This window comes from Mizuhopecten yessoensis, unplaced genomic scaffold (genome assembly GCF_002113885.1).
Source record: "Mizuhopecten yessoensis strain PY_sf001 unplaced genomic scaffold, ASM211388v2 scaffold10941, whole genome shotgun sequence".
Taxonomy (NCBI): Eukaryota; Metazoa; Mollusca; class Bivalvia; order Pectinida; family Pectinidae; genus Mizuhopecten; species Mizuhopecten yessoensis.
In genome coordinates this window covers 332,030-354,110 of record NW_018408798.1, presented here as the reverse complement: position 1 = coordinate 354,110, position 22,081 = coordinate 332,030, and the positions used below count along the sequence as shown (strand labels likewise).

The window sequence follows — 22,081 nt, the reverse complement described above, 5'->3', positions numbered from 1 at the left end:
ACACCAGTCATACCCGTGTCCAGAACGCTAGTAACAGGTATGTATTATAGGTAGACACACTACAGTCATACCCATGTCCAGAACGCTAGTACCAGGTATGTATTACAGGTAGACACACTGCAGTCATACCCATGTCCAGAACGCTAGTAACAGGTATGTATTACGGGTAGACACACCAGTCATACCCATGTCCAGAACGCTAGTACCAGGTATTTATTACAGGTAGACACACCAGTCATACCCATGTCCAGTACGGTAGTACCAGGTATGTATTACAGGTAGACACACTGCAGTCATACCCATGTCCAGTACGGTAGTACCAGGTATGTATTACAGGTAGACACACCAGTCATACCCATGTCCAGTACGGTAGTACCAGGTATGTATTACAGGTAGACACACCAGTCAAACCCTTGTCCAGTACGTTAATTAGTACCAGGTATTTATTATAGGTAGACACACCAGTCATACCCATGTCCAGTACAGTAGTACCAGGTATGTATAGGTAGACACACTACAGTCATACCCATGTCCAGTAAGTTAGTACCAGGTATGTATTACAGGTAGACTCACCAGTCATACCCATGTCCAGTACGGTAGTAACAGGTATGTATTACAGGTAGACACACCAGTCATATCTGTGGGTAGACACACTACAGTCATACCCATGTCCAGAACGCTAGTACCAGGTATGTATTACAGGTAGACACACTACAGTCATACCCATATCCAGTACGGTAGTACCAGGTATGTATTACGGGTAGACACACCAGTCAAACCCTTGTCCAGTACGTTAATTAGTACCAGGTATTTATTATAGGTAGACACACACCAGTCATACCCTTGTTCAGTACGTTAGTACCAGGTATGTATTACAGGTAGACACTACAGTCATACCCATATCCAGTACGGTAGTACCAGGTATGTATTACGGGTAGACACACCAGTCATACCCATGTCCAGAACGCTAGTACCAGGTATGTATTACAGGTAGACACACTGCAGTCATACCCATGTCCAGTACGGTAGTACCAGGTATGTATTACAGGTGGACACACTACTCCAGTACGTCAGTACCAGGTATGTATTACAGGTAGACGCACCAGTCAAACCCTTGTCCAGTACGTTAGTACCAGGTATGTATTACAGGTAGACACACCAGTCAAACCCGTGTCCAGTACGTCAGTACCAGGTATGTATTACAGGTAGACACACCAGTCATATCTGTGTCCAGTACGTTAGTACCAGGTATGTATTCCAGGTAGACACACACCAGTCAAACCCTTGTCCAGTACGTTAGTACCAGGTATGTGTTACAGTAATACCCATGTCCAGAACGCTAGTAACAGGTATGTATTATAGGTAGACACACACCAGTCATACCCGTGTCCAGTATGTTAGTACCAGGTATGTATTACAGATAGACACACCAGTCAAACCCCTGTCCCGTACGTTAGTACCAGGTATGTATTACAGGTAGACTCACCAGTCATACCCATGTCCAGTAAGTTAGTACCAGGGATGTATTACAGGTAGACTCACCAGCCATACCCGTGTCCAGTACGGTAGTACCAGGGATGTATTACAGGTAGCCACACCAGTCATACCCGTGTCCAGAACGCTAGTAACAGGTATGTATTATAGGTAGACACACTACAGTCATACCCATATCCAGTACGGTAGTACCAGGTATGTGTTACAGGTGGACACACACCAGTCATACCTGTGTTCAGTACGTTAGTACCAGGTATGTATTTCAGGTAGACACACACCAGTCAAACCCTTGTCCAGTACGTTAGTACCAAGTATGTATTACAGGAAGACACACGTAACAGGTATGTATTACAGGTAGACTCAACAGTCATCCCCGTGTCCAGTGCGTTAGTACCAGGTATGTATTCCAGGGAGACACACACCAGTCAAACCCTTGTCCAGTACGTTAGTACCAAGTATGTATTACAGGTAGACCCCCCAGTCAAACCCGTGTCCAGTACTGTAGTCCCAGGTATGTATTACAGGTGTACACACACCAGTCATACCTGTGTTCAGTACGTTAGTACCAGGTATGTGTTACAGTAATACCCATGTCCAGAACGCTAGTACCAGGTATGTATTACAGGTAGCCACACTGCAGTCATACCCGTGTCCAGTATGTTAGTACCAGGTATGTATTACAGACACACTGCAGTCATACCCGTGTCCAGTATGTTAGTACCAGGTATGTATTACAGGGAGACACACCAGTCAAACCCCTGTCCAGTACGTTAGTACCAGGTATGTATCACAGGTAGACACACCAGTCATACCCTTGTCCAGTATGTTAGCACCAGGTATGTATTACAGGTAGACACACACCAGTCATACCTGTGTCCAGTACGTTAGTACCAGGTATGTATTACAGGTAGACTCAACAGTCATACCCGTGTCCAGTACGTTAGTACCAGGTATTTATTACAGATAGACACATCAGTCATACCCTTGTCCAGTACAGTAGTACCAGGTGTGTATTACAGGTAGACACACCAGTCATACCCATGTCCAGTACGGTAGTACCAGGTATGTATTACAGGTTGACACACCAGTCAAGCCTGTGTCCAGTACGTTAGTACCAGGTATGTATTACAGGTAGTCACACCAGTCATACCTGTGTCCAGTACAGTAGTACCTGGTATGTATTACAGGTAGACTCACCAGTCATACCTGTGTCCAGTACGTTAGTACCAGGTATGTATTAGAGGTAGACACACCAGTCATACCTGTGTCCAGTACAGTAGTACCAGGTATGTATTACAGGTTGACACACCAGTCAAACCCGTGTCCAGTACGTTAGTACCAGGTATGTATTCCAGGTAGACACACCAGTCATACCTGTGTCCAGTACAGTAGTACCAGGTATGTATTACAGGTAGACTCACCAGTCATACCCGTGTCCAGTACGTTAGTACCAGGTATGTATTACCGATAGACAACAATAAAACAGTGTATGATGCTCATATCCATGTCCAGTACGGTAGTACCAGGCATGTATTACAGGTAGACACACTGCAATCATACCTGTGCCCAGTACGTAGTACCAGGTATGCATTACACGTAGACTCAGCAGTCATACCCGTGTCCAGTACGTTAGTGCCAGGTATGTATTACAGGTAGACACACACCTGCAGTCAAACCCGTGTCCAGTACGGTAGTACCAGGGATGTATTACAGGTAGACACACTGCAGTCATACCAATGTCCAGTACATTAGTACCAGGTATTTATTATCGGTAGACACACCAGTCAAACCCATGTCCACTACGTTAGTACCAGGTATGTATTACCGATAGACAACAATAAAACAGTGTATGATGCTCATATCCATGTCCAGTACGGTAGTACCAGGTATGTATTAAGGTATGTATTATAGGTAGACACACAAGTCATACCTGTGTCCAGTATGTTAGTACCAGGTATGTATTACAGACAGACAACAATAAAACAGTGTATGATGCTCATATCCATGTCCAGTACGGTAGTACCAGGCATGTATTACAGGTAGACACACTGCAGTCATACCTGTGTCCAGTACGTAGTACCAGGTATGTATTACAGGTTGACACACCAGTCAAACCCGTGTCCAGTACAGTAGTACCAGGTATGCATTACACGTAGACTCAGCAGTCATACCCGTGTCCAGTACGTTGGTACCAGGTATGTATTACAGATAGACAACAATAAAACCTGTGTCCAGTACGGTAGTACCAGGTATGTATTAAGGTATGTATTATAGGTAGACACACAAGTCATACCTGTGTCCAGTATGTTAGCACCAGGTATGTATTACAGGTAGACAGACTGCAGTCATACCTGTGTCCAGTACGTAGTACCAGGTATGTATTACAGGTAGACTCGCCAGTCATACCCGTGTCCAGTACGTTGGTACCAGGTATGTATTACAGATAGACAACAATAAAACCTGTGTCCAGTACGGTAGTACCAGGTATGTATTAAGGTATGTATTATAGGTAGACACACTACAGTCATACCCATATCCAGTACGGTAGTACCAGGCATGTATTACAGGTAGACACACTGCAGTCATACCTGTGTCCAGTACGTAGTACCAGGTATGTATTACAGGTTGACACACCAGTCAAACCCGTGTCCAGTTCGTTAGTACCAGGTATGTATTACAGTTAGACAACAATAAAACAGTGTATGATGCTCATATCCATGTCCAGTACGGTAGTACCAGGTATGTATTACAGGTAAACACACCAGTCAAACCCATGTCCAGTACGTTAGTACCAGGTATGTATTACAGATAGACAACAATAAAACAGTGTATGATGATGGCTGATCACAGCAAAGGTGCTGATGAGCTTCTCATACAGCTTAACCAATCAGGTCATTTGACAATACAAGGAATAAATACCTTCAGCAAATATCTGGAATATTGCAATTTTATCACAACATGAAATACCAACACAAGTTGTAATTTGCTAGTGACAGAAAATATAGCTCCAAGAACTTAAGAAGCAAAAAAATGGTTATTGTGTGAAATTTGCCAGCGACAGCAGACTTTAATTCTGTAATTTGCCAGCGACAGCAGACTCAAATTCTGTAATTTGCCAGCAATAGTAGACCTGAATTCTGTAATTTGCCAGCGATAGCAGACTCAAATTCTGTAATTTGCCAGCGATAGCAGACTCAAATTCTGTAATTTGCCAGCGATAGCACACTCAAATTCTGTAAGTTGCCAGCGATAGCACACTCAAATTCTGTAATTTGCCAGCAATAGTAGACTTGAATTCTGTAATATGCCAGCGATAGCAGACTCAAATTCTGTAATTTGCCAGCGACAGCTGACTCAAATTCTGTAATTTGCCAGTGACAACAGACTCAAATTGTGTAATTTGCCAGTGATAGTAGACTTGAATTTTATTATTTGCCAGTGATAATAGACTTGAATTCTATTATTTGCCGGTGATAGTAGACTTGAATTCTATTATTTGCCAGTGATAGTAGACTTGAATTCTAATATTTGCCAGTGATAGTAGACTTGAATTCTATTACTTGCCACTGATAGTAGACTTGAAATTTTATTATTTGCCAGTGATAGTAGACTTGAATTCTATTATTTGCCAGTGATAGTAGGCTTGAATTCTATTATTTGCCAGTGATAGTAGACTTGAATTCTATAATTTGCCAGTGATAGTAGACTTGAATTCTATTATTTGCCAATGATAGTAGACTTGAATTCTATTATTTGCCAGTGATAGTAGACTTCAGTTCTACTATTTGCCAGTGATAGTAGAATTGAGTTCTATTATTTGCCAGTGATAGTAGACTTGAATTCTATTATTTGCCAGTGATAGCAGACTTTAATTCTATTATTTGCCAGTGATAGTAGACTTGAATTCTATTATTTGCCAGTGATAGTAGACTTTAATTCTGTAAGTTGTCAGTGATAGTAGACTTAAACTCTATTATTAGCCAGTGATAGTAGACTTGAATTATGTAAATTGTCAGTGATAGTAGACTTGAATTCTATTATTTGCCAGTGATAGTAGACTTGAGTTCTATTATTTGCCAGTGATACTAGACTTGAGTTCTATTATTTGCCAGTGATAGTAGACTTGAATTCTATTTTTTGCCAGTGATAGTAGACTTGAATTCTGTAAGTTGTCAGTGATAGTAGACTTGAATTCTATTATTTGCCAGTGATAGTAGACTTGAATTCTATAATTTGCCAGTGATAGTAGACTTTAATTCTATTATTTGCCAATGATAGTAGACTTGAATTCTATTATTTGTCAGTGATAGTAGATTTGAGTTCTATTATTTGCCAGTGATAGTAGATTTGAGTTCTATTATTTGCCAGTGATAGTAGACTTGAGTTCTATTATTTGCCAGTGATAGTAGATTTGAGTTCTATTATTTGCCAGTGATAGTAGACTCGAATTCTATTATTTGCCAGTGATTGTAGATTTGAGTTTTATTATTTGCCAGTGAAAGTAGACTTTAGTTATATTATTTGCCAGTGATAGCAGACTTGAATTCTATTATTTGTCAGTGATAGTAGACTTGAATTCTATTATTTGCCAGTGATAGTAGATTTGAGTTTTATTATTTGCCAGTGAAAGTAGACTTTAATTATATTATTTGCCAGTGATAGTAGACTTGAATTCTATTATTTGCCAGTGAAAGTAGACTTTAATTCTATTATTTTCCAGTGATAGTAGACTTGAATTCTATTATTTGCCAGTGATAGTAGACTTGAATTCTATTATTTGCCAGTGATAGTAGACTTGAATTATATTATTTGCCAGTGATAGTAGACTTGAATTCTATTATTTGGCAGTGATAGTAGACTAGAATTCTATTATTTGCCAGTGATAGTAGACTTTAATTCTATTATTTGCCAATGATAGCATGTGGCTTGAAGAAGACATGGCACTATAATTTTGCCCATTTTAAAAGACAAGAATTCTGTAATTAGTCTTCAGTACAAGGCACTGAGCCTTTCATTTGCCAACAGTACAAGGGACTGATCCTAAATTTTTGCCAATAGAAGAGGAAAGGCCTGGATGTTGTAATTTTTCACCAGCAGACTTAGCCAGGGATCCTGTCACTGTTGGTGTTGTGAACATAACGACTGTGTGAGTCAGGCATCTATGATGGACATGCTACTTGATTCTAAGCAACAGAAAAAAAGACTCTTCTGAAAAGAAGATGCTTAAATGTCATAGCAGGGTATGACCTAAGTCTAAGGAACCTGTCATCACTTACCTGCCAGTTTGTTGTTCTGTGTTGAGTTTTGACAGGTTGTCTGGGACGTTTTGTTGTGAGCATTGTGTGGACTGGTGGTGGTGGTAGTGGTGGTGGTGGTGGTGGCGGCACTGCCTCTCGTCCTGAAAAGTCACACAGTAACACATGTTATACAACATCAGACAGATGGTTCATGACACAGTGCCGTCTAATTATGTATCTATATTCCAAGTGTGAAGGCCACACATATACAGTGATCGAAATATTATCTTCGTTAAACCTGTATGTCGATACTTGATGCCAAGGTCAAAGGTCAAATGCGGTTGCGGTCTTCCCGTTTTTGTATTCAACACATTACTTTCTAAACATTAACTTATACACCATGTCTGAAGTCTTTACAAGAGGAAGAGGCTAAGATATGCTCTGTAAACCTGTATTTTGTTACTTGAGGTCAAGGTCAAGGGTCGAGTGGAGGTCATGCTTTTCCAATTTTGGTACCAACACAGTAACTTCACATTATATACCTATAGTCAGAAGTCATTAGTAGATGAAGGTCAACTGTCATAAAGAGGTCATACTGTTCCGATTCTGGTACTGACACAGCAACTTCAATTATATTATATTCTGAAGTTGTAAGCACATGAAATAATGGCTGAGACTTGTTCTGGTGACTGGTACTTCATTATACAATTGTTTCATGGCTTTTTGGGGAACAGTCAAAACTATCATCCCGAGGTAGGGGGAAGCCCTGTGGAAGTGTTTGCCCGAGGCCGCTAGGGCAAACAACGTTTGTTGAAATTGTTTTTTTTTGTTTACGAGAAGTTTTTTTCGGACAGGTCTTTATCCGCGGACCAACAAGCAAACAGACAGACAGGTAAACTTTGCTGCAGCGAGTGGGGTTCTTTTGTCAGTTAGAATACATGAAGTTGAAATGTTTTTGGTCCCCTTTCCCTTGGAGAGCCCTTACCTCTCTGCTCCCTATGAAAACCACACCTTTCAATTATACAATGTACACTTTGCCAAGAGATGTTCCATGGAAATAACGTCAAAATCTTGTGACCTAATAAACTATTGACAATGAAGAAGGGCCGATTTGATCTTAAATAATGCTATAAATAGTTCATTAGACTCATAAATAGTCAGAGTTGATAACAACACGTAGATACACATACTACTTAAAATACTGCAAATAAAACCTATAAGGCTCCATGGTTATTGATTACATATCTTAATGTCACAAAATCTATCATCAAGAGCTATTTCTATCGATTTAATAACTTCTTAAGAATTTTAGCAAGAACAATGCAAACATTTATTTTAAAAATTGACGTGACCGACATTTTAAGTACAGATCTATCATATAGCACAAGTTATTATTGCCTAGAGACGTCATATGTAAGTCTAAACCCTTCTGTTATGTACCAGTTTATAACACTGTGATACATAAACCGCAGCAAAAATAACATTTGTGCTAATTAAAAGTTTCATCTCCAGCATAAAAATGTGTGCTATTTTTGATGGAACTGTATCAACCCTAAATATACATATAGGATACTATATCTAAATATTTAATACTTGCTAGGTGATATACATCTATATTGTTAGTATGTTTTCCAAAATGATACAATTATGACATGTTTAAAAATTTGTCGTGAGGGAACTTCAACTGTGTGGGAAGTTTTACTTAACATGAAAACTTTTACTGTGTTAGAAGTTTTACTATGTGGGTAGTTTTATAACATGTGATCTTTTACTGTGTTAGAAGTTTTACTAAGTGGTTAGTTTTATAACATGTGATCTTTTACTGTGTTAGAAGTTTTACTTAGTGGGTAGTTTTATAACATGTGATCTTTTACTGTGTTAGAAGTTTTACTTAGTGGGTAGTTTTATAACATGTGATCTTCTACTGTGTTAGAAGTTTTACTAAGTGGGTAGTTTTATAACATGTGATCTTTTACTGTGTTAGAAGTTTTACTATGTGGGTAGTTTTATAACATGTGATCTTTTACTTTGTTAGAAGTTTTACTTGTGGGAACTTTTACCCACTGGAAAGTTCTACTTGTGGGAACTTTTACCCCATGGAAAGTTTTACCGTTTGGGAACTTTTACCCCATGGAAAGTTTTACCGTTTGGGAACTTTTACCCCATGGAAAGTTTTACTGTTTGGGAACTATGGAAACCTTTATCATTTGAAAATTTATCATTGTTATTAGAAATTATAACCAAGCAGATATTAATTACCATGTGGAAACTTCTCATACTAGCTGGGATGGAATCCAAACTTTACATATTGTTTATTGTGTTAATAAACTTCGATATTTGTATATCAAAGCTATGTGCAATGAGAACTGCTTTATATACCAGCTGTCAACAACAACAGTCCTGTCTACAGTGACCATCTGTGATCAGGATATATCATAATAACATTCCATATAGAACTATAGAACTGTCTACAACAACCGTCCTGTCTACAGTTACCATCTGTGATCAGCATTTATCATAATAACATTCCATATAGAACTATAGAACTGTCTACAACAACTGTCCTGTCTACAGTTACCATCTGTGATCAGCATTTATCATAATAACATTCCATATAGAACTATTCCTGTCTACAGTGATCATCTGTGATCAGGATATATCATATTAACATGCCATATAAAAATATAGAACTGTCTACAACAACTGTCCTGGCTACAGTGACCATCTGTGATCAGGATATATCATAATCACATTCCATATAGAACTATATACCTGTCTACAACAACTGTCCTGTCTACAGTAACCATCTGTGATCAGAAAATATCATAATAACATTCCATATAGAACTATTCCTGTCTACAGTGATCATCTGTGATCAGGATATATCATAATAACATGCCATATAGAACTATATAACTGTCAACAACAACTGTCCTGTCTACAGTGATCATCTGTGATCAGGATATATCATAATAACATGCCATATAAAAATATAGAACTGTCTACAACAACTGTCCTGTCTACAGTGACCATCTGTGATCAGAAAATATCATAATAACATTCCATATAGAACTATATAACTGTCTACAACAACTGTCCTGTCTACAGTGACCATCTGTGATCAGGATATATCATAATAACATTCCATATAGAACTATATAACTGTCTACAACAACTGTCCTGTCTACAGTGACCATCTGTGATCAGGATATATCATAATAACATTCCATATAGAACTATATAACTGTCTACAACAACTGTCCTGTCTACAGTGACCATCTGTGATCAGGATATATCATAATAACATTCCATATAGAACTATATAACTGTCTACAACAACTGTCCTGTCTACAGTGACCATCTGTGATCAGGATATATCATAATAACATTCCATATAGAACTATATAACTGTCTACAACAACTGTCCTGTCTACAGTGACCATCTGTGATCAGGATATATCATAATAACATTCCATATAGAACTATATAACTGTCTACAACAACTGTCCTGTCTACAGTGACCATCTGTGATCAGGATATATCATAATAACATTCCATATAGAACTATATAACTGTCTACAACAACTGTCCTGTCTACAGTGACCATCTGTGATCAGGATATATCATAATAACATTCCATATAGAACTATATAACTGTCTACAACAACTGTCCTGTCTACAGTGACCATCTGTGATCAGGATATATCATAATAACATTCCATATAGAACTATATAACTGTCTACAACAACTGTCCTGTCTACAGTGACCATCTGTGATCAGGATATATCATAATAACATTCCATATAGAACTATATAACTGTCTACAACAACTGTCCTGTCTACAGTGACCATCTGTGATCAGGATATATCATAATAACATTCCATATAGAACTATATAACTGTCTACAACAACTGTCCTGTCTACAGTGACCATCTGTGATCAGGATATATCATAATAACATTCCATATAGAACTATATAACTGTCTACAACAACTGTCCTGTCTACAGTGACCATCTGTGATCAGGATATATCATAATAACATTCCATATAGAACTATATAACTGTCTACAACAACTGTCCTGTCTACAGTGACCATCTGTGATCAGGATATATCATAATAACATTCCATATAGAACTATATAACTGTCTACAACAACTGTCCTGTCTACAGTGACCATCTGTGATCAGGATATATCATAATAACATTCCATATAGAACTATATAACTGTCTACAACAACTGTCCTGTCTACAGTGACCATCTGTGATCAGGATATATCATAATAACATTCCATATAGAACTATAGAACTGTCTACAACAACTGTCCTGTCTACAGTGACCATCTGTGATCAGGATATATCATAATAACATTCCATATAGAACTATATAACTGTCTTCAACAACCGTCCTGTCTACAGTGATCATCTGTGATCAGGATATATCATTTGTCGTTACGTGGATCTTTAGCCTGTGTCGTAACATGGATCTTTAGCCTGTGTCGTTACATGGATCTTTAGCCTTTGTCGTTATGTGGATCTTTAGCCTGTGTCGTTACATGGATCTTTTAAACTGTGTCGTTACGCGGATTATTAGCCTGTGTCGTAACGTGGATCTTTAGCCTGTGTCAATACATGGATCTTTTGCCTCTGTGGTTATGTGAGAGAAGTATTGATTGATCTAATCAAAGTGTCAGTATGAGAATTTTTCTATTTTAAAAATGAATCGAATGCCTTTGACATTTCAGCAACAATATATAGGCCCAACTGTGTAATACAAAGGGGGTTGGGTGGGACTGTCGTGTAAAGCCTTGCCAAGGTATTAGTGGGGCTGGTGTGTATTGCCTTGCCAAGGTATATGTGGGGCTGGTGTGTATAGCCTTGCCAAGGTATATGTGGGGCTGGTGTGTATAGCCTTGACCAGGTATAAGTGGGGCTGCCGTGTATAGCCTTGACCAGGTATAAGTGGGGCTAGTGTGTATAGCCTTGACCAGGTATTAGTGGGTCTGCTGTGTATAGCCTTGCCAAGGTATAAGTGGGGTTGGTGTGTATAGCCTTGCCAAGGTATAAGTGGGGCTGCCGTGTAAAGCCTTGCCAAGGTATTAGTGGGGCTGCCGTGTATAGCCTTGCCAAGGTATAAGTGGGGCTAGTGTGTATAGCCTTGCCAAGGTATAAGTGGGGCTGCCGTGTATAGCCTTGCCAAGGTATTAGTGGGGCTGTCGTGTATAGCATTACCAAGGTATAAGTGGGGCTGCCGTGTATAGCCTTGCCAAGGTATTAGTGGGGCTGTCGTGTATAGCCTTGACCAGGTATAAGTGGGGCTGCCGTGTATAGCCTTGACCAGGTATAAGTTGGGCTAGTGTGTATAGCCTTTCCAAGGTATAAGTGGGGCTGCCGTGTATAGCCTTGCCAAGGTATTAGTGGGGCTGGTGTGTATGGCCTTGCCAAGGTATTAGTGGGGCTACCGTGTATAGCCTTGCCAAGGTATATGTGGGGCTGGTGTGTATAGCCTTGCCAAGGTATATGTGGGGCTGGTGTGTATAGCCTTGCCAAGGTATTAGTGGGGCTGCCGTGTATAGCCTTGCCAAGGTATTATGAAGCATACATTGATCCATCTACCCTGCATCTATAACATCCAGCACACTTATAGTTGTATAGGCAACCATGGAAATCCACCAGATTGATCTGGTGCAATTGATATGATTTGTACGTTACTAAGCTATTAAGGGTGAAACAAGTATTGAAGTAATAAGAAGTTGAAGCAGTTATTTCATAGGAACAGATTTATATTAGCCACGGCTGTATGGACAGCTGAGAAAAAACTAATATCCAAGAGTACAAGTAGCCTGTCACAATACACCACTGAGGCTAGGGTTGTAGCAGGTGGGCATTCTATTCATTCTTAACAAAAAGTAATTTATCTTATTTACTTTTATTTTTATGATAGTAGCTTAATCATTTGAACCTTTTAGATAGTTAACTAAATACTCTTTACTGGGAACACTTGAGCCCAGGTTCACTGGTAAAATCTGCGTTGTCCAAGTTTTGATTTTGCCACTTCACTTATAATGACTTTATAAAGTGTATTGTCTATTAATGCTCGCTGTCAGGTTATATAGACCCTCATTATCCAGGGTTATATAGGCCCTCATTATCCAGGGTTATATAGGCCCTCATTATCAAGGGTTATATAGGTCCTCATTATCCAGGGTTATATCGGCCCTCAATATCCAGGGTTATATAGGCCCTCATTATCCAGGGTTATATAGACCCTCATTATCCAGGGTTATATAGGTCCTCATTATCCAGGGTTATATAGGCCCTTATTATCCAGGGTTATATAGGCCTTCATTATCCAGGGTTATATAGGCCCTCATCATCCAGGGTTATATAGGCCCTTATTATCCAGGGTTAAATAGGCCCTCATTATCCAAGCTTAAATAGGCCCTAATTATCCAGGGTTTTATAGGTCCTCATTATCCAGGGTTATATATGCCCTCATTATCCAGGGTTATATAGGCCCTCATTATCCAGGGTTATATAGGCCCTCATTATCCAGGGTTATATAGACCCTTACTATCCAGGGTTATATAGGCCCTCACTATCCAGGGTTATATAGGCCCTCATTATCCAGGGTTATATAGGCCCTTACTATCCAGGGTTATATAGGCCCTCACTATCCAGGGTTATATAGGCCCTCATTATCCAGGGTTAAATAGGCTCTCATTATCCAGGGTTAAATAGGCCCTCATTATTCAGGGTTAAATAGGCCTTCATTATCCAGGGTTAAATAGGCCCTCATTATCCAGGGTTATATAGGCCCTCATTATCCAGGGTTAAATAGGCCCTCATTATCCAAGGTGAAATAGGCCATCATTATCCAGGGTTGTATAGATCCTCAATATCCAGGATTATATAGGCAGGCCCTCATTATCCAGGGTTGTATAGGCCCTCATTATCCAGGGTTATATAGGTCCTCATTATCCAGGGTTATATATGCCCTTATTATCCAGGGCTATATAGGCCTTCATTATCCAGGGTTATATAGGCCCTCATCATCCAGGGTTATATAGGCCCTTATTATCCAGGGTTAAATAGGCCCTCATTATCCAAGCTTAAATAGGCCCTAATTATCCAGGATTTTATAGGTACTCATTATCCAGGGTTATATATGCCCTTATTATCCAGGGCTATATAGGCCTTCATTATCCAGGGTTATATAGGCCCTCATTATCCAGGGTTATATAGACCCTCACTATCCAGGGTTATATAGGCCCTCACTATCCAGGGTTATATAGGTCCTCATTATCCAGGGTTATATATGCCCTTATTATCCAGGGCTATATAGGCCTTCATTATCCAGGGTTATATAGGCCCTCATCATCCAGGGTTATATAGGCCCTTATTATCCAGGGTTAAATAGGCCCTCATTATCCAGGGTTATATAGACCCTCACTATCCAGGGTTATATAGGCCCTCATTATCCAGGGTTATATAGGCCCTCATTATCCAGGGTTATATAGGACTTATTATCCAGGGTTATATAGGCCCTCATTATCCAGGGTTATATAGGCCCTCATTATCCAGGGTTATATAGGCCCTCATTATCCAGGGTTATATAGACCCTCATTATCAAAAAAGGCGAAGGTTAAACTGCTGCTCCTCCTATACAGTAACCATTCCTATTTTGTAACTGACAATATTAGAGAAAAAAGGGCTTACTAAGTAACACTAGGCATCAGAGACTGGAGAGAGTAGATTTATGGTAGGATGTGGTTTAGGTGACAGAAAGATGGAATCCGATATCCAACAAATAAACCATATCTTTTGGGACATAATATTCTGATAGATAGCTTATGTCTATATCCAGCTATAGAAATGGGTAAAAGTATTCTGGGGAAGCATATATGTGATGGACTGGCATAACATAATATTCTGATAGATAGCTTTTGTCTATACCCAGCTACAGAAATGGGTACAAGCATTCTGGGGAAGTATATATGTGATGAACTGGTGTTCCTCCAGTGATGGCTTCAGCCACTAGGACCAAGATGAGCTGTCTACCCTAACAGTAATGACTTAGAAATAATATAGGACTTCTTAGAGTTGCTCCACAATATGACGAACATTTTACATTCTACTAAACATGTGTGATTTGTACAAAATTATATGCAGGCCCGTCTTCTTCATTTGAAATAGTGATTGTGGTGTGGGTGGGTTCTTTATCAAAATCTTACTGACGCAGAAATATCATTTTATTGTTGTAGATGGTGACAGCTTTCACATCGTCAACAGACTGACTGGTTTAGAAATTTATAAATGCAGCCATCTTTAGACACTTTATAGCTGTAGCTATATATGATAACTTCCTGTTGTAGTCGTATTAAGTAACATCTATTTATAATAACCAAATGAAAGGTGATATTAAAACTGAATTAATAAGTATTATGTATAAAAAGTAGCCAATTCAGGTAAAACTTAATTAGTATCTGGTATCTCCGCACCACACCATTATATACAAAATATTTGAAATATTGACATCACCAAAGCAGGAAAACTGTTAAACAGAAACCTCTACAAACCAGGAACTTGTAAAACTGACACCTATATAACATACCCCCAGATCCCCCTACTAATGAGCGCCATAGGAGGCAGAGCGATCTGCCTCCTTCCCTCGTTTTCTGGACCAGTGCACTTCAAACATGGCCAGAGAATGTTTTACTTCAACTGGACCTTTGGGCCAGTCACCCTTTTTTAAAATTCCATCCCTGTACTTACATATCCACATGTATAAACAGGACACTTGCTATAGTGTCACCTTGATAAACACTACACTTGTTATACTGGCATCTCTATAAACAGGACACCTGTTACACTGACACCTCTATGAACTAGACACTGTGATACTGACACCTCTTAAAATAGGACACTTGTTATACGGACACCTCTCTAAACTTGTTTTACTGACACCTCTATAAACTGGACATTTGTTAAACTGACACCTCTAAAAACAGGACACTTATTATACTGACATCTCTTATACAGGATGATATTTTATAACTAGGGGATAACTTAACTGTTTTTTGAGATTTGTGGCGGATGTATTGCGAGTAAAACTCATTTTGCACAATACAGTAGAATTATCCCCATTCTAATTCATATAAGATAAAACAAACGAAAGAAATGACAATTTTAAGATACTTTTGAGTGTATCCTTCAAATCTGGGTCACTCTGATATGGATTGGTAACATCAAGAATACTCAAAATGAGAGTAACCTCGATATTTTGGGGTCACTCTATTGTTGTTCATTTACAAGCATACTGAATATTGCTTTAGCAATACATGTCCCCTACTGGCCCCCGCTAGCTATTACACTGTAATGATTTATAAAAATGGTGCCCTTTGGTGTTAATTTGGGAAAATGAAAAGTATACAATTAGCTTGTAACTGATTTCAATGTAATTTTTCTATTCTACATTACCATCAATCATATTGTAATTTAAAAAAAAAAAAAAAGAATTTCCATGTACACTCATTTTTATATTACACACACATTTGACACTTTAAGTTCAGTAATGAACGGATTATGGAATTTGGTATCGATAATCGGAATCAAACAGGACAAATTGATCAATGTTCAATTATTATATATCAATCATCAGTCCATCACTGGCTTCAACTTGTCCAGGATTTTGTATTAATAGTAACGGTGGCCTTGACCTCAACTCTACAACCCTTTGTAATTGTGTGAAGTTTAATCCAAATCCCTCAAGGAATGAAGCTGCTAGAGCGCTGACAAGGATTTTCTAAATATAGTAATGGTGACCTTGACCTTGACCTAACAACCCTGAAACTCAAACTTGTCCAGGATATTATGGGCCTTTGTACTTGTATGAAGTTTGACCGAAATCACTCAAGGAATGAAGCTGCTTAAGAGCGCTGACAAGGATTTTCTTAAAATAGTAATGGTGACCTTGACCTAACAACCCTGAAATTCGAACCTGTCCGAGATATCATAATTATAGTCCTTCGTATTTGTGTGAAGTTTGATCAAAATCCCTCAAGGAATGAAGCCGCTAGAGCTGACAATCATTGGTGTTACGTACGTACACAGACGGACGGACGGAGACGAACACTATAGTTCCCCCCGGTCTCACCGGTAGGGGACTAATAATCAATGGCATAATGGACAATTGTCATCCGGGCTTCATATGCAAATGAAAAATTTGTGAATGGTATATTGTGGTTATACTGTTGCAAATTATTTTGCTTGACCAATCAAATGCCATGTTACATCACCTACAGGTGGTAAGTAAATCTGTGACTGGTATACTTACATACACATTCCGCATAAGCTGTATATACACCCCATATAGGGCCTCACATCACCATATATAGGTCACTGCTACCCGTCAGGTACACTGTCGTAATGTATGACATCATCAGTTTATGTGCACATGCTATCTTAACTAGCTATTTGTTAGGTACAATGTGGCCTGGTGATGTATGACACCTTAAGTTTATGTGCACAATCAATTGTAACTAAGCATTTGCGAGTATGTTTTCACACAATAATGATGTCATCAGTTTGTAAGCCGATCCTATGATAAAGCATTTGTTGGACGCACTACGATGACATCATCAGTTTGGGTGCACAATCCAATGACATGGCATTTCTCTAGTACACACTATCAGCGGTCGACCACGCTAAACGCCATCATCAGTTTGAGTACATATTCATAGTAACATCTGTAGCGCAACTCAAGGTCACACAAATGTTATTTTAAACGAACAAATATATACACAGCTGGTGGCTAGAAATCTAGGTCACATCCGAAGTAGAAGTCCGCAAATTTCCATGCTTCCTATCACAGCAAAATTTGTCTCTTTTAAACAAGATGCACAAAGTATATTTATAAATCTTCTTTCTGACACCTTAAAGCTAAAATTCCTCAAAATGTCACCACGCTGCTTATGACCTCCCTAGGATAAACAAAATCATAGCTTGTCAATCTTGAAATTCAAAAAAGATCTTTGCTGGAACATATTAAATGAAAGTTGACATCAAATGCTGGAAGAATCACAATATGCGTTATGAAGTTTGTAGAGCATGCGCCGAGCTTCCACACACCTGGTACACCCGAATACAATTATCGCCTGCTTATAAGCAGTTACATGTCAACAGAGAGAGAAAGCTCCACTAAAACATGTTGGCTTGAGCGTCTTTTTCTGTTGTGCCAGCTTGATAGGCTATGGAGATCTGTATCCATTTTTTACAACTGATCACATGTAGTGTTTGTTTTCCATGTGCCCTAAGTCTCAAGTGCTGTTGAAAGCCAGTTGTAATTGGTTGGTAAATAAGCTGATTCCCTCTTACAGAACTATTTATGTATGCTTCATTCATCCGTGTATATGACACATATCACATGGTCAACTTCAGCTCGATGGCAACAGCGCAAAATCTTCTGATCGTACAAGTTATATGATCGTCTTTGCACACTTACTTTATCCTTCAGTTCAGCCTTATTGACACGAAAAGTCTAGTCCTTTTGTACTGAATCATTGGAATACGCACAATTTCATCTTCAATCCTACATATGTAACACAGCTCCTTCCACATTTATATTAGATCCCAAAAGCCAATTTCTCCAGGATGATGTGGCTATTGTGCCAAAAAACAGAATACCTATCATGTCAACACAATTTTTTTCTCTCTAAATTATGCAATGTCTTGCTTGTTTCCGCAATAATTTGAAAATTTTATAAACATTTTTCCAAAAATAATCTTCTTTTCATTACGAAGGATTGATATCAAGTCCATTTGATTCCGATTAATATCACATCGTCATTTAGTTTTTTATCTATAAAAAATGTGACGACTTCCTGTATAATCTAATCTTGAAACTCACATGGTTCGCTTTCTTTTTTCCAATATAGAAAAATTACAATTTTTATCTATCAGTATTTCTGTCTTTTTGCCTTGTTATTTTATTTAGCTGCTGCCCTTTTCACCCCTTTCATGAATCTTACACCAATAAAATACATTTTGATCATCTGAGCACAATCGTCTATACAAAATCAAATTAGCAGGTTTTTCACAACTTTCTCCTGTGACACACACAACCAATTGAATAGACGGCAACTTTCTGAACTCAGTTCACTGAGTGTGACAGTCACATGATTATAAACTGAGAAACAGGCGACAGAAAAGTCATTCCAATATTTATAATAGGTGACCGATTTTTCATTAGGATTCTCACTTAAGCTTCTATCCTTAGCTAATAGATTTTTCAAGATAGTTTACTTCATCAATAGAAGTTATTAGACTTGACTCTCAATAAAATTTATTAGAGTTGAAGAGTTAAAGTAAACCTTTTTCAAAAACAAGATTAAAAACTTTCGGCTTCAATGACTGGAATCGACCTGAAATAAACCAATTATTCCTATCCCTGTCAAAGTTCACCAAATGGAAAAATATTGATTGCTATATAATTTAATACTGTTCATATTCAATACTCAAGTAGGTTTGCTTTCTATGTGTTTCTTTCATATTGTACAAAAGCTAGACAATTAAAAATATTTACTAGCAATTAAAATTTTCCTATGCATTGGAAATTTCGAAAAATCTCAATGTAAACATTTTTTTTCCTTAATATTTTTCAACACAGTTTCAATTACCAAGATTTTAAAGAGTTACAGATATTTTGCTAGAAGATTCAAACTTGATGTATATTTAAATGTTCAGATTCTATTGATAGAGAGTAAAATCAGTCGAGGGATATCACAATCAAAAAACCATTTCCATCTTATTGTTCTCCATGGAATTAAAATCCATTAGGTTGCAATTTAAAGCTGACAGCTGACTGAATATCCAGAGGAGGAGATCCAAATAATTTGAAACTTTTGGTGAAAGCGAGTCCGATGATGGATAATCACGGGATTGTTGTCGATGGCGGAACAGAAGATCATGGGACTTCACTGATCCTGGTGTTACAATGTTACGACATCAGAATAAAGCACAAAACCTTGATGTTAAGTGACAATGAGGCTTGTGGACGGGTGTTGTGTAGCCTGTGATTGAGGATTCGTCTCCACTGCCGTGATATATACATATATTGATTGTGTATCTCAGTCTGAAGCCCGTCACTCGATCAATCCAAGACTTTATAGGTCTCCTGTATACATGTACATATCACCAGCACAAGACTTTTCTCTAATAAAAATACCTCTTGATTTTTCTCACTGTATAACTCAGGAAGTAGAAGAGACAAAACACACTGTAGATTGCTAGAGGGAACAAGAGCATGGAAGACCAGGATGGTTGGTGTAAAAATCTTCATCGACGACCTTTGTCCTTTGGTGTATTTATCAATGTTTTCTAGCTTTCCATGATTCAGCCTCATTTTCATGTGTTGGCGCCCAATCAGGAGATTTGGGATGGATGGTTCCTATGACGACTGCCCTTGAATATGATCCATTGGTTGTGGCAATCACTGATAAAGGGTTGTCAAGTGCAAATTGATATCCTGCTGTCTCAATATGAATGCATGTCAATTGATAATCCATATCTATTAAATAAAAACCTGCAAATATTTTGTACTGAAAACTAAATCTGTATTTTTCAACATTGGACAGTGTGTAGGCAGTGGGTAGGGTAGGCAGTGGGTAGTGAGAACTCTTTATTTCATTTTGAGAATAGCTTTATGTCTGCAGATAGAAAATAATTAGAATGTTTTGGTGTGTGTAAAAATATATTTACATGTAATTTCCAATGTTATAGTAAGTTTTAAGACACGCCATGTGAAAAGCAAAAATGAGAAATCTGTATCAATCAAATTAAAGGTCCATCAATATCAGTTTCCCTAATTGTTCTGTTTATTTTGACGGTTGATTGTATTCTCCAATAATGGCCTGTAAATATTGTTAGAAAGAAGTGTGCGAGTACCCCAAACATATCACCTGATAAAACTGTAATTATGTGGTGTTCACAGACCATTTCCAAAAGCAATGAGAAAACCCCCTGTCTATACCGTTGGTAATTGCAGCATCTTCAAAGTCCAGGGTGCTTGAGGCGGAATGCCATCTACAAGTGACAGCGAATTCAAAGAATGCCATTACCATATGAGGAAGCCAGGAAATGGAGTTCTATCATTGGTCCTCCTTTCTGCCTCTGTCAGCACGATAATGACCCATCACAACAAAAGAACATAGGTTTCCACGGCAACCATCAGCCACCAAAAATTTTTCATGTCTTTTTTTATACAAGGTAGAATTGAAACAAACATGGCCGAATATATACGTTCCTTCTTTTTTTTATACACATCAAACAATAATCAAATTGGGTGTTTTATCATCAAAATGTCTGTATTGTTTTGGAAGGTTCGTTGGTAGCCTACAAAATGTGCACTAATCAGGCATGTACCCTTCTAGTGCACAAAGGTTGATCTACATATAGGAGTACCCTTCTAGTGCACAAAGGTTGATCTACATAGGAGTACCCTTCTAGTGCACACAGGTTGATCTACATATAGGAGTGCCCTTCTAGTGCACAAAGGGTGATCTACACAGGAGTACCCTTCTAGTGCACAAAGGTTGATCTAAATAGAAGTACCCTTCTAGTGCACAAAGGTTGATCCACATAGAAGTACCCTTCTAGTGCACAAAGGTTGATCTACATCGAAGTACCCTTCTAGTCCACAAAGGTTGATCTACATAGGAGTACCCTTCTAGGGCACAAAGGTTGATCTACACAGGAGTACCCTTCTAGGGCACAAAGGTTGATCTACACAGGAGTACCCTTCTAGGGCACAAAGGTTGATCTACACAGGAGTACCCTTCTAGGGCACAAAGGTTGATCTACACAGGAGTACCCTTCTAGGGCACAAAGGTTGATCTACATAGAAGTACCCTTCTAGTGGTGCACTAATCAGGCATGTACCCTTCTAGTGCACAAAGGTTGAGCTACATATAGGAGTACCCTTCTAGTGCACACAGGTTGATCTACATATAGGAGTGCCCTTCTAGTGCACAAAGGTTGATCTACATCGAAGTACCCTTCTAGTCCACAAAGGTTGATCTACATAGGAGTACCCTTCTAGTGCACAAAGATTGATCCACATAGAAGTACCCTTCTAGTGCACAAAGGTTGATCTACACAGGAGTACCCTTCTAGTGCACAAAGGTTGATCCACATAGGAGTACCCTTCTAGTGCACAAAGGTTGATCTACATAGGAGTACCCTTCTAGTGCACAAAGGTTGATCTACACAGGAGTACCCTTCTAGTGCACAAAGGTTGATCTACATAGAAGTACCCTTCTAGTGCACAAAGGTTGATCTACATAGGAGTACC

General features: G+C 38.6%; 1 protein-coding gene across 11 annotated transcripts in view; it reads right to left on the bottom strand.

Moving 5' to 3' along the window:
* LOC110463904 (cAMP-specific 3',5'-cyclic phosphodiesterase 4C-like) overlaps window positions 1-22,081 on the bottom strand; it is a 382,464-nt gene that overhangs the window by 50,020 nt on the left and 310,363 nt on the right. For all 11 annotated transcript variants that reach the window (XM_021518831.1, XM_021518834.1, XM_021518836.1 and 8 more), the window contains one exon: window positions 6,771-6,892. In XM_021518831.1, the coding sequence (XP_021374506.1) occupies window positions 6,771-6,892 (122 nt within the window). The remainder of the gene's footprint in view (window positions 1-6,770; window positions 6,893-22,081) is intronic.